This window comes from Paroedura picta, chromosome 2 (genome assembly GCF_049243985.1).
Source record: "Paroedura picta isolate Pp20150507F chromosome 2, Ppicta_v3.0, whole genome shotgun sequence".
NCBI classification, from domain to species: Eukaryota; Metazoa; Chordata; class Lepidosauria; order Squamata; family Gekkonidae; genus Paroedura; species Paroedura picta.
In genome coordinates, this window is record NC_135370.1 from 96,323,569 (window position 1) to 96,350,480 (window position 26,912).

General features: G+C 42.3%; 1 protein-coding gene across 3 annotated transcripts in view; it reads left to right on the forward strand.

The window, feature by feature from the left end:
- Window positions 1-1,642: 1,642 nt before the first annotated feature.
- Window positions 1,643-26,912, forward strand: part of ZNF143 (zinc finger protein 143) — a 49,158-nt gene continuing 23,888 nt past the window's right edge. Inside the window, exons 1-9 of one of the 3 annotated variants that reach the window (XM_077321775.1) lie at window positions 1,643-1,763; window positions 9,832-9,946; window positions 10,559-10,651; window positions 12,832-12,915; window positions 13,103-13,189; window positions 13,694-13,890; window positions 16,464-16,538; window positions 20,100-20,219; window positions 22,139-22,214. In XM_077321775.1, coding sequence (XP_077177890.1) covers window positions 9,835-9,946; window positions 10,559-10,651; window positions 12,832-12,915; window positions 13,103-13,189; window positions 13,694-13,890; window positions 16,464-16,538; window positions 20,100-20,219; window positions 22,139-22,214 — 844 coding nt within the window. In that variant the 5' untranslated portion in view covers window positions 1,643-1,763; window positions 9,832-9,834. Of the gene's footprint in view, window positions 1,764-2,168; window positions 2,614-9,831; window positions 9,947-10,558; window positions 10,652-12,831; window positions 12,916-13,102; window positions 13,190-13,693; window positions 13,891-16,463; window positions 16,539-20,099; window positions 20,220-22,138; window positions 22,215-26,912 lie in introns of those variants that run through there. The other 2 variants (XM_077321773.1, XM_077321774.1) reach the window with 2 other exon arrangements.

The following is a 26,912-nucleotide window of genomic DNA, read 5'->3' on the forward strand; positions in this document are numbered from 1 at the left end:
CCTCCCTCCCCATCAGCTAGAGCCCACCCCAGGCTAGGGAGCCACTTGCGGCCTCAGGCTCACAGAGGTGGACAACGGGATGCAGATGGACAGGTGGCTGGGAGGCCTCTTAAGTGATTTATATTGCTCAATCTGAGTGCCCTGTACACTTCAAGTTAAGCTTTTCAGTTTTCTTCTAAAGACAATAACTTTTGGTAATTGATGAACAAACTATGCAAAACTGAACTATTCAAAAGGGCTTTCCTGCACAGGTAAATAAGGTTGCACTGCATAAATGGTTTTACAAACTTGTTTGGATACATAATTAGGGATGTGATCCATACTGCTGTGCATACTGTAAGGATACTATTGCACGTAGGATAAGGTGACCAGATTGTCCCGCTTTTGGAGGGGCATCTGGGGGCACCTGGCAAATTGTACTTATGTTGAAATTTTAAAATATATATTACAATACTATTTTTGCATTCTATGCGTTCTATGAAAAATTTTGTTGCTCCATATAGACCAAATTTTTAATCAAGAACCCCCCCACCAGTCAAGGGTGTCCGATTTACCAATGTTAAAATCTGGTCACCTTAGTGTAGGATTCTACTTATTAAATTTTTGTACTGCTTAGGCATGTGACTACTTAAGCAATCCTTCAGTTCTTTTGGCCAGTTCCACATTTCTATAATCCTATGTATTAATTACTGAATTTCCAACTTTGTTGGATTGTACTGACTCACTCTGTGCAATTCTCCTTGAGTCCCTGTGAGAAAGGTAGATTACAAATAAATATTTTTAAGGTACCACAGCCTTGTCTTCTTAACACCTAGGTAGACATTAGGTGTTTAGAGCCTTGTGGTAAAGGTAACGCATGCTTTATTAAAGTCGCACAGTTAAAAATAAATAAAATCTGTACTAGTCAATTGGCCTAAATATTGCAGTCTTCCACTTCCGCTGACAACGGAGGCCACCCATCACTTTGTCCATGGAGGGGGAGGGGGGCAAATCATTTATGTAAAGCTTCCAACGATGTTGCTTCGCGAGAAAGATGCGACTCAATAATACCGTCGTAGCTGTTCTGTCAGTACGATACTCCGGTGTCAGAAAGGGAAGCAAAGGGCTTCCATATTCTAAGAAATTTAACTCCAAATCAGACGATTTTTGTTCACACACAACAATGTTCACTTCTGGGAGTAGAAACAAAACACCCTGCCCATTTAGTGGCGCTTTGATCGGCATGTCTTTGTTTCGCGCGAAAGTTGCAGCAATGCTTCGTGGCCACTACAACAGCCCGCTCGCTTCCCACCCCACGTCGCCGACTTTACCCTGGACGTTCCCTTACAATCTACCCGATAGAGTTCCCAGGGCGTGACTGCCTACTACATGACCAGCTACTCTTCCGTTAGTGAAAAAAGGGAAAATGGCGACTACCCTTCTTTCCCACACTCACGCACTAGCAACTCAGGCGACGTGATACAAAATGGCGGCGGCAGAGGCCCTGAACCTAGCATACGAGAGACTTTGTATAGCGTGGAGGCGGGATCAGTGACTAACAACCAATAGACAGTAGAACTGGGACCTCAGCTGTCCAATAGCCAGGATGGGCGGTTTATAGTTTCTTGGGCTGGCCAATGGTTCCTTATACTGGTGCTGATTGCGGGGCCCGACCGCACGACTGTGGGCGGCGCTGGGATAGGCGGGCGGGCGCTGAGACGGCCGTTTCCTGTCCTGGTGCATGGTGGTCGGACGGAGGAATTGTTGGAAAATTTCTCGGCGAGGTTCGTATATAAATGTGTTTTTACCCAGTGTGCCTTATTCTAACCGCCGCCATCTCCGGCTGGGATGCTTCACTTACGGCCTAGCCCGTCCGTGGCTCTGCTCCATGAGGGAACAGCAAAAGGAAAGGGGGGAGCTGTGCCTGCGCCGCGGATCACATTAATAATAAAAGACGAGGCGCCGCCGTAGCCGCCGCCGCCGCCGCCTACCCCGTACATCTCCCCCCTCCCGCCATGTTCCCGCCTTCTGGGCCTCCGCGGGTCACGCTCTTTTCTCTCGCGGTGCATTCGGGCAGGAACAACCGCCGCGAAAAATAATCGTGTCGCAGGCAGGTCCGGGAGGCCCGTCGGAGCGTGGGACACGGCAGTCTGCTGGGGGGGGGGGTCGGGAGGGGAAGGGGGTTGTTTCGCCGTGGCGCTGGGAGGAGACGCCAGGGGTTGCCACCGCCCTCCCCGGGCTCAGTTCCCAGCGGCTAAGGCCGCTGGCCCCAAGTGCGGCCGCGTTGGCTCCGTGTCTGGCGGTGGAGCCTGGCTTCCTTCCCGTGCCGCCGTCGCCCGCTCGGGACTGGGCGCCCGTGGCAAAGCATCGCGCACGACACAGGGCTTGCTTTCGTCAGAGCTTTAAGCGACAATTTAGGTCAAGGAGGGGCTCCGGCGATGCATATTACCGTAGAATCAAACCACCATCCTGCTTTTCACTGTTGCCAACCGGGGTAACTGCAAGCGATATTCAGTGGACCACTATCTGAACATGGAGGTTCTGTTTGATCATGAAGAGGAACAGCAACCACTGGACTTAGTTCTCACATCTGTTAACTCTTTTCTGTGTACGCTAATATGCTGCCATTCACAGGTCTTGCCAACGTCTTTAATTCAATTTCAGCTATATTTATTGCCCAACTACTTCATCTTTATTTTAATTAGCCCTTCCCATCCCCCCCATCTATATGTAAGGCTTAAAGAAAACAGTTTTAGTGTAACTGAAGGAATGTACATGCACATAGAAGTTTTTACCCAGAATCAAACTTAGTTCCTCTTAAGGATGATTCTGGACTCAAACTTTGTTCTAATTGTGTGTGGTTTACTTAGAGGTGGTGTATATAGGACTACTCCAGGTTTAACAGATAAGATTTTAAACCTAGTGAATTATTATTATGGCTATTTATTAATTAATTAACAAAAGGTAGATAATATTTTTGGTTGATAAATATGTAGGTATATGCACATTTAAGTACACTTGGTCTAAATGCCGGTAGTGCAGCAGACACTGACTTAGAAAAACATTTCCCTCTTTGCAGGATGCCTGTTCTAACATTAGTCTTCCTAATTTTGTGAGTACTTCATTAAAAGTCTGCTGCTTAATTAGGAACATCCATTTACTTGTTCAAAGCCGTTTTAACGACTTAAACAAATTATTTAATTGATATTTGGAGGCCACACTTATTTAACTGCAGTTATTTCTTAAGCTTTTCTCCGTTAATTGTTCTTGCTTGTATTCATGTTAATTATCTGCTGCCAAAGATGCTCATTTCTGGTAAGGATTGATTTTGAGGGCATGCTGTAGAACAGTGGTCCCCAACCTTTTTATCACCGGGGACCACTCAACGCCTTTTACTGAGGCCCGGTGTGGGGGGGGTAGTTTACTCCTCTACTCTCAACCACTGCCCTAACGCTCTCTGATTGCTATGGTAATGTTTAAACATCCCTTCAAAATAAGATACAGACACGCCACAACAGTGAACATAAGGAACATTTTATTTTCATGGAAATTTTAACTCATGACAAGGACAAATCAATGGGAACCCTGAGCTTGTTTCTCTGCAACGAGATAGTCCCATCTGGGAGTGATGGGAGACAATGACACCTGAAGTGTGTTGTAAAGCAGTGGTCCCCAATCTTTTTATCACCGGGGACCACTCACTGGGTACCACTCAACGCCTTTTACTGAGGCCCGGTGGGGGGGGGTAGTTTACTCCTCTACTCTCAACCACTGCCCTAAGGCTCTCTGATCGCTATGGTAATGTTTAAACATCCCTTCAAAATAAGATACAGACATGCCATAACAACGAAGTGTGTTGTGTAAAGGGCTGGGGGTGGTGGTGGATGAAGTAAAGGGCCGGGGGGGGGGGGAGAAGGCGTCCTTCGGGGCCCACCTCCAGTTAGTCGAAGGACCACATGTGGTCCGCGGCCCACAGGTTGGGGATCGCTACTGTAGAAGGTAGTGTACCCCCAGCCTTTACAAAGACAATCCAAACTTACACGTGTTTTCTGAAAATCCCAGGTAACAATTTGTAAGTTTGCAGCCTTATATACTTCTGCTGGGTGATCCTAAACATTCAGACCATTCTGTGTCAATCAGTTCCATTTCCTAACTGATTTATTGAAATCAAAATACTTCTCATTCAGGCAGCCTATCACCTCTCAGATGACAGAATTGGAATAACTTTTTCTACGCTTGTTTATTATTTTAATAATACAACAGAAGTTACAAGTGTTTCAGAAAGTTACTGAAAAAAAGTTTTATGAATATTTCAAATATTCATCCAAAGATTCTTGGAATCTATGATTAACCATATTTATTAGTTTAGCCATCATGGCTAGTGCTCTGACTTTCATGCACCATGTGTCCATTCGTGGCTCTTGCTGTTGTGTCAATCCGGAAGGAATGATGAGTCTTGCTGTCATCAGGTGAAAGAAGAACTCTGCTCCTTGATTTGGGAGACACTTTTTCTAAGCTTTGTTGAGTCTTTTAATTACAGAGCTATAATTCTGGAGACAAGCTCCTAACTAGTGAGGAAACATTCATTGCTCTTAAGGGATCTAATTAATGGCCTTTTGTCAAGGTCCCAGCTGCCATCAGACATGCACTGTAGGCCAACACCATGCTGGGATCCATTTATAGTGACCAGACAATTCTATGATAAAATGTAGCTATGTTTTAAAGTCATAAAAAAACGTGCCATCCAGATGTTGTGGCTTACAAAGTAAAAGGTCTGGTTTTAAAAAACTTAACGTAGGCTTTTTAATGTATTTTACTATATTTTCTCTGTAAATACTGTTCTTAAATGCAGTTATATCAACACAGTGTAAGCATGCTTATATAGAAGGCATTGTCACTAAAATCAAAAGGTTTATGAATAACTGTGGCTGGTATCATGCTGGTAGTTGGAAGGAATGGGAAAACCACAGTATTTCAAGCAAGATCAGTACAGCCAAACATTCTGCTGATGCCTCCTTCAGGGCAATGAACATGGCAACTATTTTGCGTAGACACGCATGGCTAAGATCTACTTCGCTACCTCCAGAAATGAGATCCCGTGTCGAGGATTTGCCATTTGAGGGCAATACTTTGATGGATGAGTTCTTAAGAGATATCAAGAACAACAAACACAGCAAAATCCTTTGGAGTTAGGAATCCTCAGCCACAAGGATTCAAGCCACATTACGGTCCTAGATACCAGTGATCGTATCATCATATCAAACACAGGTGTATACACATTCATTGGGGTATCCTCAAAACAGATCAGGGGCATAGCAAAATCAAATTTCCAGGTTTAGGCCAAACAATATGCCAAGCCACTCCCAAGGGTCTCAGGACGCTAAGGAGGGTGCACGGTCCTCAAGGCCTGGCTTCTGACTTTCCATGCCTCAAGAGTTTTCTGAGTTTCCAGGAAGGCCTTTCTAAATTTCTCCCTTATTGGAGGAGTGTTACTACTGATACTTGGGTACTGTACATCGTTCCATCTCAGTCTTTTTCTCCAACCAGGTGCAGTCAGCCCTATTGAATGCATGAGGTCCCTCTACCAGGTCCTCTTATCCTAATGAATGATCAAGTTTTTCCCAGTGGGCAATTACACATAGAGTTGACCCATTTGATGCACCTTTGGCGCTGGTGTACGATTACCTACTTACCTTAAAGCAGGGGTAGTCAACCTGTGGTCCTCCAGATGTTCATGGACTACCATTCCCATGAGCCCCTGCCAGCATTTGCTGGCAGGGGCTCATGGGAATGGTAGTCCATTAACATCTGGAGGACCACAGGTTGACTACCCCGGCCTTAAAGAAACCAAGTCTAGCCAACACTTCAATTAAGGTTCACCTGGCTGCGATTTTGGCTTTCCATCTTCCAGTGAAGGGAAATCCCTTTTCTCTCATTGAACATCCATTATTTGGATTATTTGGATTGAATATTTATCCCCCTGTCTCTTCTGTTATTCCCCAATGATCATTGACTTTGGTTCTTACACAGTGGGTTCACCCTTTGAGCCGTGGGATACGTGCTTGTTAGTCTGGCTGTCCTATAAGACGGCATTTTTAGTGGCTGTTACCTCCGTCAGGTGGGTCGGGGAGCTAGTGGCCCTACTAACTGATTATCCATTTTTAAAGTTCTTTCCAACTAGGGATGTTCTATGTCCTAGTTTGTGTTTTATTCCCAAGGTGGTTTCTAGGTTTCATCTTTCACAGGATATTAAACTTCCAGTGTTTTTTCCCACTCCCTCGTCCACAGAAGAAAATGCACTTCACGCACTGGATGTCAAGTTAGAACAGCATAGATGTAGCAGCTGTCAGATGTCATTTGACGTTAGAGCATACTCTACACTAGCCCAGGCTGCTTCTACATTCCAGAGAGGTATTCCCTTGCTAGATATTTGCAGGTCTGCCATGTGGTCATTCACAAATACTTTTATCAAACATTGTGCAGCGGACATGCTCACCCCACCAGCTCAACGGATGCAGCTTGGCAGTCTCCCATGTGGGACTGTATAGGATAATGATGACGAAAAACAATTTTTCTTACCTGTAACGGGTTTTCATCTAATTGTCCTGTGCAGGCACACATCTTCCTCTTCTCCACTGTGAGCATGATTCCATGTTTGGGCAAATATTAAACAATCTTTGATGCCCTTTGAGTGTTGAGTTATTTCTTTTTGCTCAGTTTGGTGGGCAAGGGGAGAACTGAGGTGGTGGGGGCTGGCTACTCCTTGGCCATGCGACCGTTGGGCGGGAAACGACTACTGGGTGCTGATTGGAGGAGTCACCCCTAGCTGTCTCTAGGGTAGTAAAAAAAAATTCTGTCCTCTGGCCTGCGCACCAGCACAGAACCCATGTATACCTGCACAGGATAACTAGATGAATAGATAAGGAAACCTGTTTTTCCTCCTCAAAAGATTCTTTTTCGACGGAATCCTTTCATCATTTTTGTATAGTTCTTCACTGCATTGTTATCTTTTATTTATTTTGTGTTTTTCAGTTAATGTATTTCCACATTGATTTTTCAGCATGCTTAACCATGCTTTAAATTTCCGTATGACCTCTTGAATCTTGTGGAACAGATCTCTTGTTCTTTCTTTTTTGCTCTTTTCTGTTTCTGGTTATTATAATAGTTATTATAATAGTTCTCTTTTTCTTTATCTGTGAGTCAATTTAATGCTTATTTCGACTTTTGGTTCTGTTTCTGCTATGTTTCACTCTTGCTTCTTGTCTAGCTTCAGCTATTTCAAGGGTTTCATCTGTCACCCAGCAAGGCTTTTTGTTTCTTTTGGCTCTAGGAATAGTCTTTTAACGTTCTTCCTTTATAATACCTCTGGTTTCAACCCATAGTTTTTATGGTTCATATTCCCTTGAAATTAGCAATGCAATTCTGTTCTTTACATGGTCTTTACACTAAAGAATGCTGTTTAGATTGTATTTCAGTGCTGTGAATGCTTTAGTGTTTTTCTTCAGTTTTGTTCTAATTTTTGATGTTAACAATTCATGGTCTGTATCACAATTGACTTTTGGTCTTGTTTTGGCAGGGAGAACAGAACTTCTCCATGTTCTGTTTCCAATTATGTCATATTTGATTGATTTCTATATTGGCCATCTGTTGATGCCCATGTATAGAATCATCTATTTGGTTGCCTGAGGCATGTGTTTGCAATGAGCAAATTGTCTTCACAGAATGGTATGAATTGCTCTGCAGCTTCATTTTGTGCTCCTAGACCAAATCTTCCCACAGTATTTAATTCTGCTTTGTTTCCTACTTTTGTGTTCAGTCACTTTGCATTATAGCCCCTGAGTGCTACATCTTGCTTCATTATTGGAGCATCATCGTTTCTTCTGTGTTTGTCATTCCTGTGGATTAGGACATTTTCAGTAATAAAATTACAAAGTGAATTGCAGTGAATCGACTCTGGCCTTTCTGTATTTGGGCTTTAGTTCCCTTATTTCCCAGGCTGAAATTTGCCAAATGCTTTCTGCACTGAGTCCGATGGGGGCAGCCTGTCATCATGCTTTGCTCCCTTCCCCTTTCCCAGAAATGTGCTTTTGGCAAAATGGTGCCTGCATGCACCTTTGTTTTTGTTGCGCTCCTTAATCCCACCATTCTATGCCCTTGATCACCTCCCCCCTTCCCTGAAAATGTCCCAAATGTAATTAAAAAAAAATCTCTAACAACAACACTGCTTTAAAAAAAACTTAGAAATGTTGTAATGCGATCACCCCCTTCTTATAAAAAAGGCAGATTTTTTGGAGGGAGGGAAGACGGCACTGAGGAAAAGACACATTCCCAAACAACTCTGAATGGCGGGCACAAGGAAAACCCGATTGCATGCATTCCCTCATTTAGTAGCCCAGAATTAGACCTGTTAGTCCCTGCTTAAAAAAATGAAAACCGGTTTTCTGGGGATTCCTTTGCTGCAGGGCAAGTAAGGGGGCAATTCAGATGTGTACTCGAAGAGGCGGATTTCAGTGTGGGAATGGACAAAATTCTGACCCTTTAAAAATTCAAATCCAAACAATATCTCTAGTGTGGAAATAGTCTTCGTCTGGTGTCTGAGCTGTGGCTGTTCCATCTTGAGTAACTCTGCTAGGAGTTTAGACCCCAGTATTTCTCTCAGCGTTGTTGATATGGACAAACCTCATCACTTTAAGTTGTGTATCAAAGGGGAGTTGGGGATAAATCACCTTTCCAGCTTCTACGAGTGGAGCTATGCTGACAGAAGAGGTTGGAGAGGGAGATTTCACCCCTTTTCAGCAGAGCCCCCTCACGTAGCTATTAGTCCTCATGGATCTCATAATCCTGATCAACTTTCCCTGGTCGGAAAAGTTCGGCTGGGGGAAGGAAATGTAGGAAAGAGTTATAATCCGTGGATTACTGGATCCTATCTATTTATTACTGTGAGAAACCCTATTTTATTACATTTTTTCCTTTATAAAAAGAAAATAAATTGACTTGAATTCTCTCAGGAGTAGATTTCAGGAGCATTGGAGCTGTAGTGGGGGAGGGCAAGAAAGTCGTGTTCCCATGTCCATGGGAACACTTGTGGATCCAAATCACTAAGTATAATCAGGAGGAAATCTCTTTGGTAACCTAAGCGGGAAGAAATTCTTAAATTTTAAAAAGGCGTTATAACTCATACAACTGATTGTTACAGTCCAATTAAAATTTGAATGCAGGGAAAACTGAATCACTTGATTCATTTTGAGAAAAACATAGGATTGGATCCTTCTAATTATTTCACACAAACTCACCCAATTCTCCTCTTTATGATAGCCTCCATTCCATGTAACTTCTGTGCAGGTCCATTTGGTGGTCAAAGGGGGTTCCACATCCCCTTTCTCACCAGTGGAAATGCTTGTTAGATCCAGCCCATAAAGTTGTGAGTTGTCTTTATTCTAATATATCACAAAAGTGCCTGCTTTTCAGTAGACTGAGATTTAACACCCACACTTCTCTTAATTTGAATATCATTGATTTAAAAGGATATGAAACGGAACAATCTGGCATGCAAGCATACAAAAGGAGGCGATATACTGACAATAGTGATTAAGTACCAAATGATTTCTAGTTCTGCTATCCTTCAGGTAACTCCAAAGAACTACTTTAGAGTCCTTTGTTACATTATTGCTGGTTATGTTTCTAGTTAATTCCAGTATTTCTAAAAATATATTGTTGATGGTCAAAACTATAAAATGTATAAAGATTGCTTATGATCCCTAGCAGCACCAATATATATAGAAATACTACTCTAAAAACTTTCTAGGTAGGCTGAATCTACTGATATATATCTTAATTTGTCTTCCTTTTTAGATAATGTTATTAGCCCAGATAAATCGAGATTCTCAGGGGATGACAGAATTTTCTGGAGGAGGGATGGAGGCTCAGCATGTTACTCTGTGTTTGACAGAAGCTGTAGCAGTACAAGGTAAGCAGTCTAGTTAATATCCTAATTGTCTTCATTTTGGCATTCCAAAGATCCCACTTTAATGAACTTCTACTGTGGCACATAGGTCTTTGAAATGTGCCATCTAAGTTTATATTTATTTTCCTTGGCCTAGGTCCTATGAAGCATATCTGTAAGAACCTGCACACACATGGTCTTTTCCCAGCTTTTCCCACCTCCAAAGCAAGGTGATATTGGAGACTGCAGGACTCTGATGTACAAAAAACCCCACATGGCCCAGGGGTTGCCATGAGATGGGGGAATCAGCATAGTAGTCCTATGCCAACAGAATGATATACATTAATAGAAGCCTGTTGACATAAGAGGAAGGGGACAGTGATCTTTCCTGGTCCCCCTCTACATTCCAAACCTCAAGATGCTTGCCTTATTAACACTGTAATCTCTGCAATTTCTAGCATTGGTACTTCGAAGGTCTCAAAGGCCTGCTATAGGAAGGAGCTGTGTCATGAGTGTTCCTGTGTGTATTCTTCAAAACAAAGTACTTACCCTTAACTCCTGCTCTCAGTAGGGTATGCATTAGAGATTTAGTGTGTTTACAAAAAAGTAATGATAAACAACTTGTTTGTTTGCTAGATGGAGATAACTTGGACAACATGGAAGGAGTAAGTTTACAAGCAGTTACACTTTCTGATGGTTCCACAGCTTATATACAACATAATTCTAAAGGTATATAAATAATTTAAAATTACTGCAATAGAAAATACTTTTAATTAAATTGAAAAATAAATTCAAATTGGCAATTTGTCTAGCTCTTTTTGTGTTTGTAAATATTGATAGGCAAGGATGCACATTATTAATTTGTACACCTTAATGTAAGACCAGTATTAGCCATATATTCATGTTCACAATCTTTGAAGTCTTAAATGGTACCTTCATGCATTTGCAGGTTGGTGCTTGTTTCTGCAGATGAAGCCCTGTGCAGATGAGCCTAGCTGTCTTGGTACAAGCAAGGCATATCTTGTGCTGGGATAAAAATGAGGCAAGAAGGGCTTTACAGTGTAGGCTTTTTCTGCTTAATGACCTATGAGATGTTAGTCTAGCTGTTGTGGTGCATATAGCAACTTGAGTCGATTCAGCTGCCGTCAAATTTATGATCCAACACAGACGTCTTCTGTGTATTAAATAAAGTTTTTCAAAAACCTTTATATGTCACTACCTTATGTTCAGCATTAGTTTAAATAATTTTCTCTTATCTGAAACACTTAATTTGTGTTTCAAACACCTGAGCCTTCGGGGAGGGCGGTATATAAATCTAAATAAATAAATAAAATAAATAAATTAATTTAGAAGAATGGTTCATTGTTTTGAATGATACAGTGGATGCAATCTAGAGAAAAATAGGTGAACTTACATATCTCATGAATCAGGGTCAAATTAGACAAAATGTGTGAGAGAAGTGCAGTGCCTTGACTTACTTTGTTTTATTGAGAAGTAGCTGGGGAGGGCTTTGGTTCTGATATGATCAGCAACAAGTTGAGGGCAGAGCCTTTACTCTGCAGGATGTTTTTCTGATCAATTAGTGCAGTGGTCCACAACCTTTATCAGGCTGCGGACCGGCAGCGGCAGGGAGGGTGATCGCCTGGCCACGCATCTGCGGCACTCCTGCGCATGTGCGGCTGGGCTGCGCATGCACATTTCCGCCATGCGATGCTGCAAACTCGCATGAGTGGCACTCCTGCGCTTGCGCGTTTGTGGTGGTGCAGCCACAAACGCGCATGCGCGGCCCGGCCCTGCGGAGGCAGGGAGCCGCGGTCCGAGGGTTGGGGACCACTGAGTTAGGGGACAGAGTTTAATTGCTTGTTTCCTGTAAGGGAAAGGCCATTATATCTTTTGCCATGCTAAGAGAAAAGCTGCTAGGGATTTCTGAATATGATCAGAAAGATTGTAAAGTTTCTCTCTCTGCTGCTGCTCTGAAACACATTTATAATCCTCTATGCATACATGTCAGTTTTTCTAAAAAGGGTAGGAGATCGCTCCAGTCTTACATATCTTGTCTAGTTTATCCTCATTGGTGTTTCAGTATACAGCTAGACAACTTAAGGACACCTTACCTTCTGTGCTGTTTTCAGAGTTCCTTTATTATTTATTTATTTTGTATTTATTATATTTATGTACTGCCCTTTATATATATTGGCAAGCTGTATACATGTTGCTGCCACAGTAATCCCTAAATCTGATGATCAGTGCTTTCAATTACAACAATCTGTATGAGGGGGAGAGTAAAAAGACAGGAATTTGATCTCCTCACTCCCCAAATAGGTTATTTGCACTTTCGGAGCTAATAGCAACAATTATCTGCTTTATGTTGTGTGTATAGTTTCAGTGTATGCACATTCCAGATGCTGAATTTGGAGATCCTGAATTTGCTTGCATGGATATCAATATGTCTGTGGAAACTTGCCTCTGTACACTAATTCGTGATTTTGAAAGATACTTTCATAAATTTAAACTACCTGGTGGAATGAGCTCCCCCCCTACCTGGTGGAATGAGCTCCTGGGTGAGCTGCGGGCCCTGCGGGATTTACCAGCTTTCCGCAGGGCCTGCAAGATGGAGCTCTTCCCCCAGTTTTTGGTTGAGGCCGGGGTCAGCGAATGAGTGCCAGCATCCCCCCCCCCCCCCGGACCTAGTAAGTTAGATCTCCTCCCCACCCTCCCTGCCACTCTGATAGCAGGGGTTAGGAATAATGAGAGCTTCCGCCATGTTGGGATTGTTTTTAAAGTCTTTTAATGGATATTTTAATGGGAATAAGACTATTGTGGCCCGCCACGAGCCTACGGGGAGTGGCAGGAAATAAATCTAATTAATAATAATAATAAACATTCATCTTGGTATGCATATATTCCAGATGGCAAATTAATGGATGGCCAGGTGATTCAGCTGGAAGATGGCTCAGCAGCCTATGTCCAACATGTTCCCATGTCTAAGAGTAGTAAGTATATTACGACAAAAACTACTTTCAAACTGTTGACTTGGAGACAAAATGATTTAATTATTAGTTCTATAAAATGATGTAATTTGAAGTTTTTTAATTGAATGTGTTTTCTGGTCTGTAAATAAAACAAAAGCTCATAATTAATAAATGCATTATTTAACTGAAGTGACTTTTTCTTTTTCTGGCACAGGAGATAGTCTTCGTCTAGAAGATGGACAAGCGGTTCAACTGGAAGATGGAACAACAGCTTTCATTCATCATACTTCAAAAGGTAAATTTGGTACTTGGAAGTACAAGGAAGAGTGGGGTTGCTATGCAAAGAAAGGCATAGCATATAGATGTAGTACACCAAACCACCTCCCTCTTGACTTGAAAAGCCCATGGTCCTGAGATATCCATGAGTCAATTTTGACTTGTTGGCACACACCTATTTTTATTATTATAGCCTCTTCTCTCTCCAGTTATCTACCTCTTCTGTCTGTACCAGGCTCCCTGCATAGTACAGGGCGTTGGACTAGATGACCCATCATGTTAGTTTATCTTGATTTAGAACATATTCCCACTTTTCTACAGCAAGATGATTTGACTCAGTTCTGTTTTATAAACTCATCGAAATGCAAACATTACATAAAAATGTAAACATTACCTTACACATAATTGGGAAATTAAAGGAAAGTATAATTCAGCATGAATCACTTAACTGCATCCAACCTTTTAAAGAAATATCCACAGCTTTTTTCCCATGCCTTAAAATTGTTTCTGTATAATTTTTCAGACAGTTATGACCAGAGTACACTACAGGCAGTACAGCTGGAAGATGGAACCACTGCCTACATTCACCATACAGTGCAGGTTCCTCAGTCGGATACCATCTTGGCAATTCAAGCTGATGGCACAGTGGCAGGTCTTCATACAGGAGATGCTACTATTGATCCAGATACAATCACTGCTTTGGAACAATATGCAGCGAAGGTATATTTGGAACACTCCTGAATTTTGTATGGTATTAGAATTATGTTACATAAGAACCTTAAGATCAAAGTATGTTTTGTTGCTCTGAACTGTGCTGAGATCAAGTTGTATGAGGAGAAAATGATTTTGTTACAAAACAAACAAAGATTGGCACTATATTCAAAGAGGAGGCACTATGGAGTGGTAATTGAAGACAGGAGAGAAGATTGGATTCTTTCTGAACTTTGTGTGATGGTGGAAGTGGAAGACAGAACTTTATTTGATTTGGAAAAGAATAAAGCATTAAACATTGGAGAAATAATATCTTAATATACTGAATGACAGATATTCTTTTAGATTTATGACAAAGCACAAAGAAGCAAAGAAGTCATGCACCTTTGATTGCAGAAAATTAGTAATGCTTAGCAATGTTCTAAAATAGAAAGTATGGATAGAAAATGGAAAGTCAGTGTGTGAGATTTGTATTCATTTTCAATTTACCTTTTCTTATAGCATAGTGCCTGATGATTATTACAGAAGTGTAGCCAAGTTGGTCTGATACAGCAAAAACAAGAAGAAATCTGGTGTCATTTTAAAAGACTTACCATGATGAACGGGTCATAAGCTTTAGTGCAGTGGTCCCCAACCTGCGGGCCGCGAAGGCCATGGCGCCGGGCCGCGGCTCCCTCTCCCTCTCCCCATCCCCCCCCGCAGTAAAAAACTTCCCAGGCCGCAAGCTTGCGGCCCGGGAAGCTTCTTACTGCGGGAGGGCGGGGAGAGGGAATCGGGGCCGGGCCCGATGCGCGGGCACGGCTCGCGGGGCGCGGCCCGATGCCCTGCCGGTCCCCAACCTCAGAAAGGTTGGGGACCACTGCTTTAGTGGACTCTGTTAATGCATCTGATGTAGTGAGCTCTTGTCCATGAAAGCTATTTGTTCAATCTGTTAGTCTTTAAACTGCTAGTCTTTAAACTACAAAACTGCTTTTTTTAATGAACCAAGTAGTGTATTTTTAGTGTAACCTGTTCCTCCCCCACAAGTTTTCATAGGCCCATAGCTTGTGCTAACTAAAACACATTGAGCACGTTTGAAACTTTGATTCGTCAAACAGTCAGTAATACACACACTGGCCTGATGCAGAAGAAATGCTTATGTTCTTTGACCATGGTTAAGAAGTTGGTAATTTGCTAAAGTTTTTTTATGCTCCCCGCAGGGCATTCCGCTCTGTGGGTATGAATCTGCTGGTCGTCCAAGGCCCCAAGGGCATTCCGTCTGGCCTCAACCAGGGCTTTGGCCCTGGCCCCAGCCTGGTAGAACGAGCTCCTGGAAGAGCTAAGGGCCCTGCCGGAATTATCAGCTTTCTGCAGGGTCTTCAAGATGGAGTTCTTCCACCAGGCATATGGTTGAGGCCAGACTGAGGTCCCGGAGTTACTATTGGCAGATCCTCTAGAATTACTTAAATCAGGACCTTTGCTCCTAACGAAAGAGCTCCTGACTGCAGCTGGGGTGGGGAGATGGGGCGTTAACTCCAATGTATTGCCATTTTTTAATGTATTAGGGTAGCGATCCCCAACCTGTGGGCCGTGGACCACATGTGGTCCTTCGACTAATTGGAAGTGGGCCCCGAAGGATGCCTTCTCACCCCCCCCCGGCCCTTTACTTCCTCCCCCTCAGCCCTTTACAACACACTTCATTGTTGTGGCGTGTCTGTATCTTATTTTGAAGGGATGTTTAAACATTACCATAGCGATCAGAGAGCGTTAGGGCAGTGGTTGAGAGTAGAGGAGTAAACTACCCCCCCCACACCGGGCCTCAGTAAAAGGCGTTGAGTGGTCCCCGGTGATAAAAAGGTTGGGGACCACTGTATTAGGGGGTTTTATGAGTTGGGTTGTTTTATTCTTTTATTGTAAACTGCCGCAAGTCTTTGAGAGCAGTGGTATATAAGTTTTAAAAAATAAATAATAAATCTTCCCACAGTTATTACTGTTAACTGTGAATTTCTGGCTTCCCTACTTTGTCCAGTGTTGTGGTTAACAGTTACATTGGTACTACATTTAATTATGAATACTGGCTGGGTTTCTGTCATAAACAGTTTGAAGGTGGTTGATAAGCCTAATTAGTTTGTGTTAACCATGGTTAAGGTTTAGGCATACACATTCTTTCACATATGAACTCTTGGCAGCGTTAGTTAAAGTGGAGAGGCTTGAGTAATGGAATACATATTCCTGCAGTCTACTCCTGATTTTCTTAAATAATGGAAGTATCATATCTCATGGGTGACATATTCACAACCAATTCATGGAGGATCAGCAGCATGTCTGAGGGTTCAATGAAAATTCCCTGCTTGGAGGCAGTATGTCTTTCAGCAACAGTTGCTGTAGGTTGACAGTGGCGGGGGGGGGGGGGGACTATTATCTTCATGCCTTGATCAATTAGAGGTAAGTGTTTGGCCACTGTAGGAAGCAGAATGCTGGATTACATAGACATTTGCTCTAATGCAGCAAGGCTCTTCTTGTATTCTTATCTCCTTTTATAATGCAGTGTAGTGAAACATAAAATATTTCAAGATATTTTTCTGCTTCTTTCTACTTTTTAGGTGTCTATTGATGGAAGTGACAATGTTAGTAGCACTGGGATGATAGGTGATAGTGAACAAGATAAAAAAATGCAGGTATGTGTAAGTGATGTTGTATTTCATACTGTCTTTTTCATTACTTAATTTTTGATTGATTCTTGGCCACCTGAAAGGCTTCTTCTGATTTTCCATTAACCATTAATGTCAATATAGCCATCTTGGCGAGATCTGCCAATTTGCTCAACCAGTCTTCTATTGATGGTAGCTCCTGCGTTTTCCATTTTCTAGCCAGCACTAGTCTTGCTGCCGTCGTCGCATTGTAATACATAAATATTGAATTGGATCCCATAGTTATATAAGTGAAAGCTACATGTAGTGGTATGTCTTTCAAGATTTCAGCCTTTCAGTTTTGAAAAAATGATTGTTGGAATTTGGGGATCTGAAAAATGCAACATGGAGGAAGCAAATGAAATCCCCCTTGCCCCTCTTTTATTAATGCAACCTCTTCTGCCAGCCCAAAGACTTGTACCAAAAGAATGGAAGTGTAAAACCTATCTACTCCATTATATTTATGTCATAGAATTTCTACACAATGTAATCTAATTGCTTGCATTCTGGATGGTTGTCTTGATAAATAAACATATATTTTTCACGCTTTAAGAAAACTTAAGATTTTACCTGCATTTTATTAAGTATATTCACCAAATTTTATGTTAATCAAAGTTATATAAGAAAAAAAAGATGTCTCATTGCTAAATAATAGTAATTTAACCCTTTGTTTAAGGCTAAGTTTCACTCCATTGGGTTTTCATGGCAAAGATACTGGAGTGGTTTGTCATTTCCTTCTCCACTGGATCACCTTTTGTCAGAGCTTTCAGCTATGACCTGTCCGTCTTGGATGGCCCTGCACGGCATAGCTCATAGCTTCACTGAGCTACGCAAGCCCCCTTGCCACGGCAAGGCAGTGATCCTTGAAGGGGGATACCAGAGCATCTTATTTGTGTCTTGAGAAACTTATATGCAGGTCAAGAAGCAAAAGTGAGAACTCAACATGGAATCACTGATCGGTTCAAAATTGAAAAAGGAGTTTGGCAAGGCTGTATACTGTCGCCTTGCCTATTTAACTTGTATGCGGAGCACATCATGAGAAAGACGGGATTAGAGGAGTCACAAATTGGGATCAAGATTGCAGGGAGAAATATCAACAACCTCAGATATGCAGATGATACCACTCTAATGGCAGAAAGTGAAGAGGAACTAAAGAGCCTGTTGATGCGGGTGAAGGAGGAGAGTGCAAAAGTTGGCTTGAAACTCAGCATCAAGAAAACAAAGATCATGGCATCCGGCCCTTTCAATTCCTGGCAAATAGATGGGGAAGAAATGGAGATAGTGACAGATTTTATTTTCCTGGGCTCCAAGATCGCTGCAGATGGGGACTGCAGTAAACAAATTAAAAGACGCTTGCTCCTGGGGAGGACAGCTATGGCAAATCTAGACAGCATCCTAAAAAGCAGAGACCTGCCAACAAAAGTGTGTTTAGTCAAGGCTATGGTATTCCCAGTTGCAATATATGGCTGTAAAAGTTGGACCATAAGGAAGGCCGAGCGTCAAAGAATTGAGGCTTTTGAACTCTGGTGCTGGAGAAGACTCCTGCGACTCCCTTGGAATGCAAGGCGAACAAACCGGTCAGTCCCAGAGGAGATCAGCCCTGACTGCTCCTTAGAAGGCCAGATCCTGAAGATGAAACTCAAATACTTTGGCCACCTCATGAGAAGGAAGGACTCCCTGGAGCCTAATGCTGGGAGCGATCAAGGGCAAAAGATGAAGGGGACGATAGAGAATGAGGTGGTTGGATGGAGTCACTGAAGCAGTAGGTGCAAACTTAAATGGACTCCGGGGAATGGTAGAGGACAGGAAGGCCTGGAGGATCATTGTCCATGGGGTCGCGATGGGTCGGACACGACTTCACACCTAACAACAATAAGTTTCACTCACAGACAAATACGAAACAGTATTCTAAACCCCACCTTCAGTAGTATATCAGAGAACAAAAGGATAACTGCATAAATGAATCTCAGATAGCATGATTCCCTTTCAGAGTCAATATGGCCATATGCTTATAGCAAAGATAATGGAATAAACTTGACAAAATATTACTGAATACATTCCTTGCTTTTGGATCTTCTGCTGTGTTATCTGAGCATGCTGCAATGTTAGATGTAGTGCAGAAGATATTTCATAATGATACAATTATTATTATTTATAAAGCACAATTCTAAGTTTTATTGAATATAATGATACCTGCTTCCAAAGTATACCTGCATAGAATTGAAAATTAAATCTATATGAAATGTTGTCAAAGTCACAATGAAATACAATAAATAAATAAATGAGTAGCTACGAAACCAAGTAAATAACAGAAATTGTTCTAACAATTCCTAGAAGAGCTTTTGCAGGAAAATGTTTTGCAATCAAGCAAAAACACATTCTGATAAATCAAAGTAATAATTGTTGTTTTATGAATATTTTTCCATTCAACAGTGAATGCTCTTTAGATTAGCATGTGATGCCAGATGAATTTTGTTTTCTAATTCTATTTAAATTAAATGTCTGTGAACCATTTTAGTGTTTAACTCCATAAGGACATGTGGAGGGAGGTCTTGTTCCGTCCACTATTTCCTCTTTCCCTCTCCTGAAAGCCCCTATAGCTTCTCTTTTTTTCCTATTTCCTTCTCTCCTTTCCATCATTCAACATACTTTTATCTGCCCCCTGTCTTTAGCTTTCCTTTTTTCCTTTATAATAATTATTTTATTTTTATAGCTCACCATTCCAGCTGGCTCAGGTCAGGTAGCAAGGAGAGGTATACAAGTAATTAAATTAAATAGTTTTTTGAAAAATGCTTTAACATATATTTGTTACATTATAATAATAACCACCTCCTTTAAACAGAGATTTTTAAACAGAGGCTGGATAGCCATCTGACGGAGAGGCTGATTCTGTGAAGGTTCAAGGAACCTGTGAAGGTTCTGTGCAGGTCACAGTGGATGAGCGATAGGGTTGTAAGTGTCCTGCATAGTGCAGGGGGTTGGACTAGATGACCCATGATTTTCAGTATCTTTTGATTGGCCAGTTAAATTTAATCATCTTTTTTTTTGTTTTGTTGCTACTGGTACCGAAAGAGGGTCACAGAGAACCTAGTTGTATTCAACTCAGAATTTATGGGAGGACATTATGCATAATTCAACTGTGATTGCCAAAGAGGACACTTACAGTAGTCAGGGGATGAGTGGAAATTTACCCTTTTAATGTATGTTAGCTAAATATTAAATAAGATGAAGTAAAGTCTTTCTAATAAACTCTTTGGGTTGGATCCAGACTGAGTTTTCTACTCACACAAGGCATTTTGTCAGAGGATCAGAACATTCCCACCCACCCACCACCACACACACACACACACACTGCAACTGATCTCCCTAAAATGCTGCTGTTGAGAGACAGGAAAAGTACAAAAGGTGAATTAGCGATTTGCAGCAGGAAGAGAGAACTGGTGAAAATTACTGCCACTTGTCTATTAGTGGAAAATTTGATCTGGATGCAGCCCTTTGTTTTTGGTAACCCAGCTGATCTTCTTTGACTTGATGCTTCTTTTCTCATAGATTGTATTGCAAAGCCATAGCACAAGAGTGACAGCTAAATCACAGCCAAGTGGAGACAAGGCTTTTCGGTGTGACTATGATGGCTGTGGAAAATTATACACCACTGCTCATCATCTAAAGGTAATCACTGAATAAATAATCCAGTTGTTCTTGGCAATAAGATATTGGTCAGAAAGTACTGGAAATATATGGAAAAATCAGACTGGCAGTTTTAATTTCTAAATTTAATACACAATGTTTGTTTGTTTGTTTATTGAGCTTTTATTCCACTACTCCCAGATGAGCTGGCTTATCGCGGCTCACAACATATAAAATATAAAACCCATAATATACAGTATAAAATAGATAAAACAACACAGATGGTGATCACATAATCCCATATTAGGCCCTTAGTCATCAGTCATCTGTTCCCGGTTGTGACAACTTGATATAAACTGGGGGCAACGACCCTCCCAGATCATTCAAGGATGGGGAAGGACCCGCTCTTATCACCCTGTATTTGGCCCGGCCTCAACCAAAAGCCTGGTGGAAGAGCTCTTTCTTGCAGGCTCTGTGGAACCCAGAGCTCTCCTGGGAGCTCATTCCACCAGGTAGGGGCCAGGACCGAAAAGACCCAGGACCTGGTTGAAGCCGGGCGTGCTTCCTGGTGGCCTGGTGCCCTCAAAAACTTCATAGCTGCAGAATGAAGTACCTTGCGGGGGGCATAAGGAAACAAGCAGTCCGGCAAATAGGTAGGACCCAGACCACATATACCCTTAATGGTCCCACCTAGAAGAAGATCTGTTTGGCTGTACCATAACACGGATGCAGTTAGGATAGGTGATCTACTGACTGATGTAGGGGAGGGAATGGGGCTCCGCAATCTGATGGAAATTTTAGTATTGTTTTAGTATTTTACTGGGTATTTATTGAAGGGATGTTAATGGCAGTCATTGTATTTTATTCTTTTATCTTGATGTAAGCTGCCCTGGGCCAACTATGTTGGGAGGGGTGGGGTATAAATTAAAATATAAAAAATAAAAATAAAACCAATACCTTGAGCTGGATTCGGAAGCAAACCGGTAACCAATGCAGTTGTTTTAGCAACAGCTAGACATTTGCCCTCCAAGATGAACCAGTGAGTACCCGTGCCACCGTATTTTGTACCAGCTGTAATATCCGTGTTGCCGTATTTTGTACCAGCTGTAATATCCTAGTCAGTGTCAAGGGTAGGCCCACATAGAGCAAGTTACAGAAGTCTAATCTGGAATTGACCGTTGCATGAATCACTGACTGTTGCATGAATCACTGTTCCAGGGACAGGTAAGGTGCTATTAGCCATGCTTGACGCAGATGAAAAAATGCCAATCGGGCTGCTTTTGTGATCTGAGCCTCCATAAATAAAGAGGCATCAAATATCATGCCCAAATTCTTGGCTATTGGTGCAGCTGTACATTGCACCCCATCCAGGCATGGGAGATGTGCTTCTTGTCCTCTTCTACCCAACCACAGGACCTCCATCTTGCAGGGGTTGAATTTCACATGGCTCTGCCTGATACATCTAGCCATAGCTTCCAAACAACTGGCAAATCTCTGGGGGGGACATCTGGTGATCCATCAGGAGATAGAGCTAGGTGTCATCTGCATACTGGTGACACTCCAGCCCATAACTCCGAACCAGCTGAGCCAGAGGGCGCGTATAGATGTTAAGAAGTGTGGGGGAGATTATCGCCCCTTGTGGTACACCACAAGGAACAAGCAAGAATTTTTCAGATTTTTTAAATCTCCCCAGTGGCCAGCGATTGGTTATGAAATACAAGAATTATGCCAAGGTAAGTATTTCAGCTCAAAACAAAATGCAACAAAATCAGGCTGCTATAACCTTGATGAAACAGTGTATTTTTATGTGATCTTAAGTGGTACTTGCACTGTATTTATGTAAGCATGTTAAGGGTCTTTGAGAACCCTGAAAATCACCTTGCATGTCCTCATATTGGTTCAAGGAATAGTGGAACATTACCTTACGTTTCAGAATAAAAACAGCTAGTATCTGTTAACAGGTACACGAAAGATCACACACAGGAGATCGGCCATATCAGTGTGAACATACAGGTTGTGGCAAAGCATTTGCAACAGGTAAGACTATGGAGTTTCTTAATGAGTCTTTGTTATTTTATGACTATTTATAACCTGCCTCTAAATTGGTACTGCTGCTTCAGACCAGCATGGCTACCCACTTGAATTTATAACCTGCCCCCTAATTGATTATATTTATATTAATTAAAATAATGAGAAAAAAATTGTGACTACAATAAGAAGAGATAAATTATTGTTGGATTTTTCCTCTGTTGCATAGTCCTGTCCTATTTACCTCATCATACTTGTGGACAAAAAATACTTAAGATTTATACATATGGTATGTATTTGTCCTTGGATAAAGATCTGTGCCATGAGATTATATTCATTCAACTATGCTCTCATGTGTTATGGTGGTACCTTTAAAGGAAAATATCATTCAAAACAGAAGACCATTTGAGACAGAACAGGAAGGGTGCTAGAAAAAGCAGCCATTAGACTTTCAGGGGATGGTTTAACTTCTATGTACCACTATGGTTTATTATGCTGTGGGTCTTTAGCTGATGAGATTTGGCTAACAGTAAGGATTAGCCATGATCCAAGGCCTCAATACAAAAAATTAGAAAGAGAGAAAAAAGACTGCAATCCTAACAGTACTTCCTGGGAGTGAGTCCTGCTGAATAAAATAGGACTTATAGAATCATAGAATAATAGAGTTGGAAGGGACCTCATGGGTCATCTAGTCCAGTGGTTGCCAACCCCCGGGCTGTGGCCCGGTGCCGGGCTACTAAGGCCTCAGTGCCAGGCCGCGGCTCCCTCTCCCTGCCCCCCCCCACGGCGAGAAGCTCACCAGGCCGCGAGCAAATTTGCCGTTTCGGCATACGATTTGCTCGTGGCCTGTGGGGAGGGGCGGAGAGAGGGAGCTACGGCCGCCGGCGCAAACGCGTGCACGGACTTGCCGTGCATGTGTGCTTGCGTCCAGCGGGACTGCAAATGTGCACACGCGGTAGTTTTGTGCGTGCATGTGCGCCGCCGCCACACATGCGCGTTTACGCCCCTGCCAGACACAAATGCACATGTGCGGTAAGTATGCACGTTTGTGCCGGGGCTGCCGTGCGTGCATGGGGGCCCAGGTCGCCCTCTCCCCCCACCCCGTGGCAGCGCTCCGTAGCCACGGAAAGGTTGCGGACCGCTGATCTAGTCAAACCCCCTGCACTATGCAGGACACTCACATCCAAATTGCTCATCTACTGTAACCTGCCACCCCTTTGCCTTCACAGAATCAACCTCTCCGTCAGATGGCTATCCAGCCTCTGTTTAAAAATTTCCAAAGATGGACTTAATTATGAGTATATGTTCTTAAGATTACTCCCAAAGTTACATACTTGATCTGTGCCTTCCCTGCTCCAGGAAACTATAGTTGGTCCACAATACAGCTGTCCAGGTTCTCACACAAACACCATGGAGAGCCCTCGTAAGACCAGTCCTGCAGCAGCTGCGTTGGCTTCCAGTCAAATTCCAAATCCGGTTCAAGGTTTTGGTTAACCTTCAGAGGCTTATGCAGTCATGGCTCTGCATATCTGAGGGACTGCCTATCTGAATACATTCCTCTGTGCTCTGTCAAAACCAACCGGCTGAAGATCTCTGCCCCCAAAGAAGTACGTCTAGCCTTGATCAGGGACAGGGACTTCTCAGCCCTGGCTCCCGCCTGGTAGAATGAGCTGTCCAAGAAGATCAGGGACCTGATGGAACATACTATGTTTCTCAGGGCATGCAAAACAGCGCTCTTCCGCTGGGCTTATGGTTGAGGCCAGTCAGGAAACTCTCCAAAACAACCTATCAGGCCTCCCTTCCTCGCAGTCCCCCTAATCTACCACCTCCTCATTTTTTTTATTTTGACAGGCCAGAAATTTGTATATCATCAGTGCTGAGAATATTAATTCATTCAAGCCTGCCTGCCTTTGATATTTAGACCACCCACCCAGTGGGTAGGCTCAGAGTGGTGTACAAAGTTGTGGATAAAATACAATAAGTAAACAAATTAAAATTTGGATATAAATTTAATTTAAAATCGGTCACAAACAGATTAAAAATTCAAGATTAAAATTACCAGCAACAATTTTTCCACAGAATGTACTTTTATAATTATCCCCCCAAATCAGGCTGGACTGATTTAATTTTTAAACTTTGATATTGTTCTGTTTTGTTATTTTATTGCATGTATTGTTTTATTACTAAGTTTATGATATAATATGGTTTTGAATTCTGCTGTTAACCACTCCAAAATGGCAAGTCCAAGTGGGATGATATATAAATTAAATTGTAAATGAAAAAAATACATAAACAAATCTAAACTGTTGTTCCCCTCAAATACTTTTTTTTTTTGGGGGGGGGGTCTTTTTAATATTCTTGAGACTGGGACCATGACATAGGTTGTATGCTGCTGATCTTTCCCTTTTACCGGGACAGGAATGAGATTTGCAAATAAGTCTGTGCTGAGCAAATATTCTAAAGTAAGGCTGCATAATGGCCACTTCACACATGATGCTCCACTTTGCTTACATGTATACACCTGTACAAGCCATTATTAATGTATTATCTTCACACATCATATATTTTATTAGATTACGTTAGGTTTCTTACACACCGCTCACCCAAAGGGCCTTACAAAAACAGCTCAAACATGTGGTTTCCAAAGGCCAATCTAAACAATTTGTGTTTGCATGCCCTGGGAAAACTAAAGTCTGGTAGGGCAGAGGTGTCATCCAAGTGTGCATTTCTTAGATTAGGGGCCACAACTGAGAAGGCCCTTCCCTGGTGACAGCTGACCAAGTCATCCTCGGGCCATGTACCTGGGAGAGGCAATTGCGTAGGTATGAGGGTCGTAGACCATTACGCGCTTTAAAGATTAGTATCCAGAGATGAATTGGATCCAGAGATGAAATGGTAGCCAGTGCAGCAGAACTGGAGTAATATATACTGGCCATGATGTTCCAGTCAGTAACCTGATAGCTGCATTTTGAACCACCTGCTGTCTCTGAAGCTTTTTCAAGGGTAGCCCTACATAGAGCAAATTGCAGTGGTCCAGCCTGGAGCTGACCGTTGCATGGATCAATGTACCAAGAGAAATAAGGAGCCAGTTGGTGGGCCTGGCATAGTTTAAAAAATGGTGACCATGCTACCATGGACACTTGTTAATCCAATGGTGCAGAATCCAATCATGCCCTGAGGCATTTTACAGAGTCTACAGCTGTCAAGTGGACACCATTGAGTCTTGGGAATGACACTTTAGCTGGCAGTTTAGTGTTATCAGCCATGAGGGACAAAGACCCAAGGAGCAGGTAGCTGATTTCACAGCTTTCAGGATCCTGTCAATATCTACGAGGCTGAGCTAGTGGTTCAGGTGGTTCAAACGAAATTCCCATCGAACTACTGTTATCAAATTCATCAGCCGACTCCAGGTAGAGTTTGCAAATGAATCACAGCTGAGAGCCAAATCAGTATCAATTTTAGGACACACCAAAGGGATGGTCAGTTGTTGAACCAATCTGTATAACTGAGTTGGTTGTGAGCTAACAGACACAATGGAGGCAGTGAAATAATCTCTGTTTACTGCTTTCATTGCCACCTAATAGGCCTTCAGTTAATCTCTGTAGTGCTTGCTTACAGATCCCCCCAAGTTCATTGCCAATTCCATTCTAACCATCTGAGCAATCTCTTAAAATATCTTAAGACTCATTATACTAAGGAGCTACATACACATGAGGCCACCAGGGGCCCAAGGGAGCAATCTGATCAATAACTTGCTGAAGACTTCTATTACAAATCTCATTGAACTCATTGGGGACCAGTCAACAGATATAGATAAATCCTGCAGAACCTTTCAGAAACCACCAGGCTCCATTAGTTTCTATGGGCAAGTATAAATATGCTCATGTCCCTGGAGGGGAGAATGTCCCCCCCCCAACTGACCCTTTTAAGGAAATGATCTGACTGTGGCCCTGGTTTACAAACAACCTTGTTATTCAGTCCTTTGCAACCTAGCATGTGGCCTGCATTATGTTTCCATTCAGCCACTCCCTCTGATAGCCTCAGAAAGGAGTCTCCTGGTGAACTGAGTGAATGGTACACCAGCAGGACTCCCATCCTCTCCCTAACACACCAAACCAGGTCAACAGATTCAAGACCAGTGGTGTTTGGTGCATGGATTGTCTGGAAGGAAAAACACAATTCGACTCTTCTGGCGCTCAGTTTGATGTTAAGGGGGATTGAGTATTCTGGAGGAGTAAACTGGGTAAGGGAAAATACCTCATCCTTACCCAGGTTTCAAAGTATGCCATATCAAAGCATCCCTTCATGATAGTCTCCTGGAGAACTGTGGTCTTATTCTTACTGACCTGGCATTACACAGCATCAGAGTTGAAGAGAAGGGAATTAACTAGGTCTACACACTATCATTCCTTGGGATGAGAAAGAGATTAGGACCCAAGCTTTTCATATCCCTTTGTAAAACAAATCTCTCAATGCTGTATCTCCCTCACATCCCCCCTCTCCAATCTTAGAGGAATAGCCCAGCCACTAGGACACAATTCCAGACACCTGCTTGTTCCTCTGCCCAAGATTTCAAGACAACCAATGTAATGTAATTATGGGAACTTACTTTGTTTTCCATATTGACATGCTGCATATAAATAAATAAATAAAAACAATCATATAACTGTTATCTTTGAAACAGAGGAGATTTTCGTTTGTGGTACT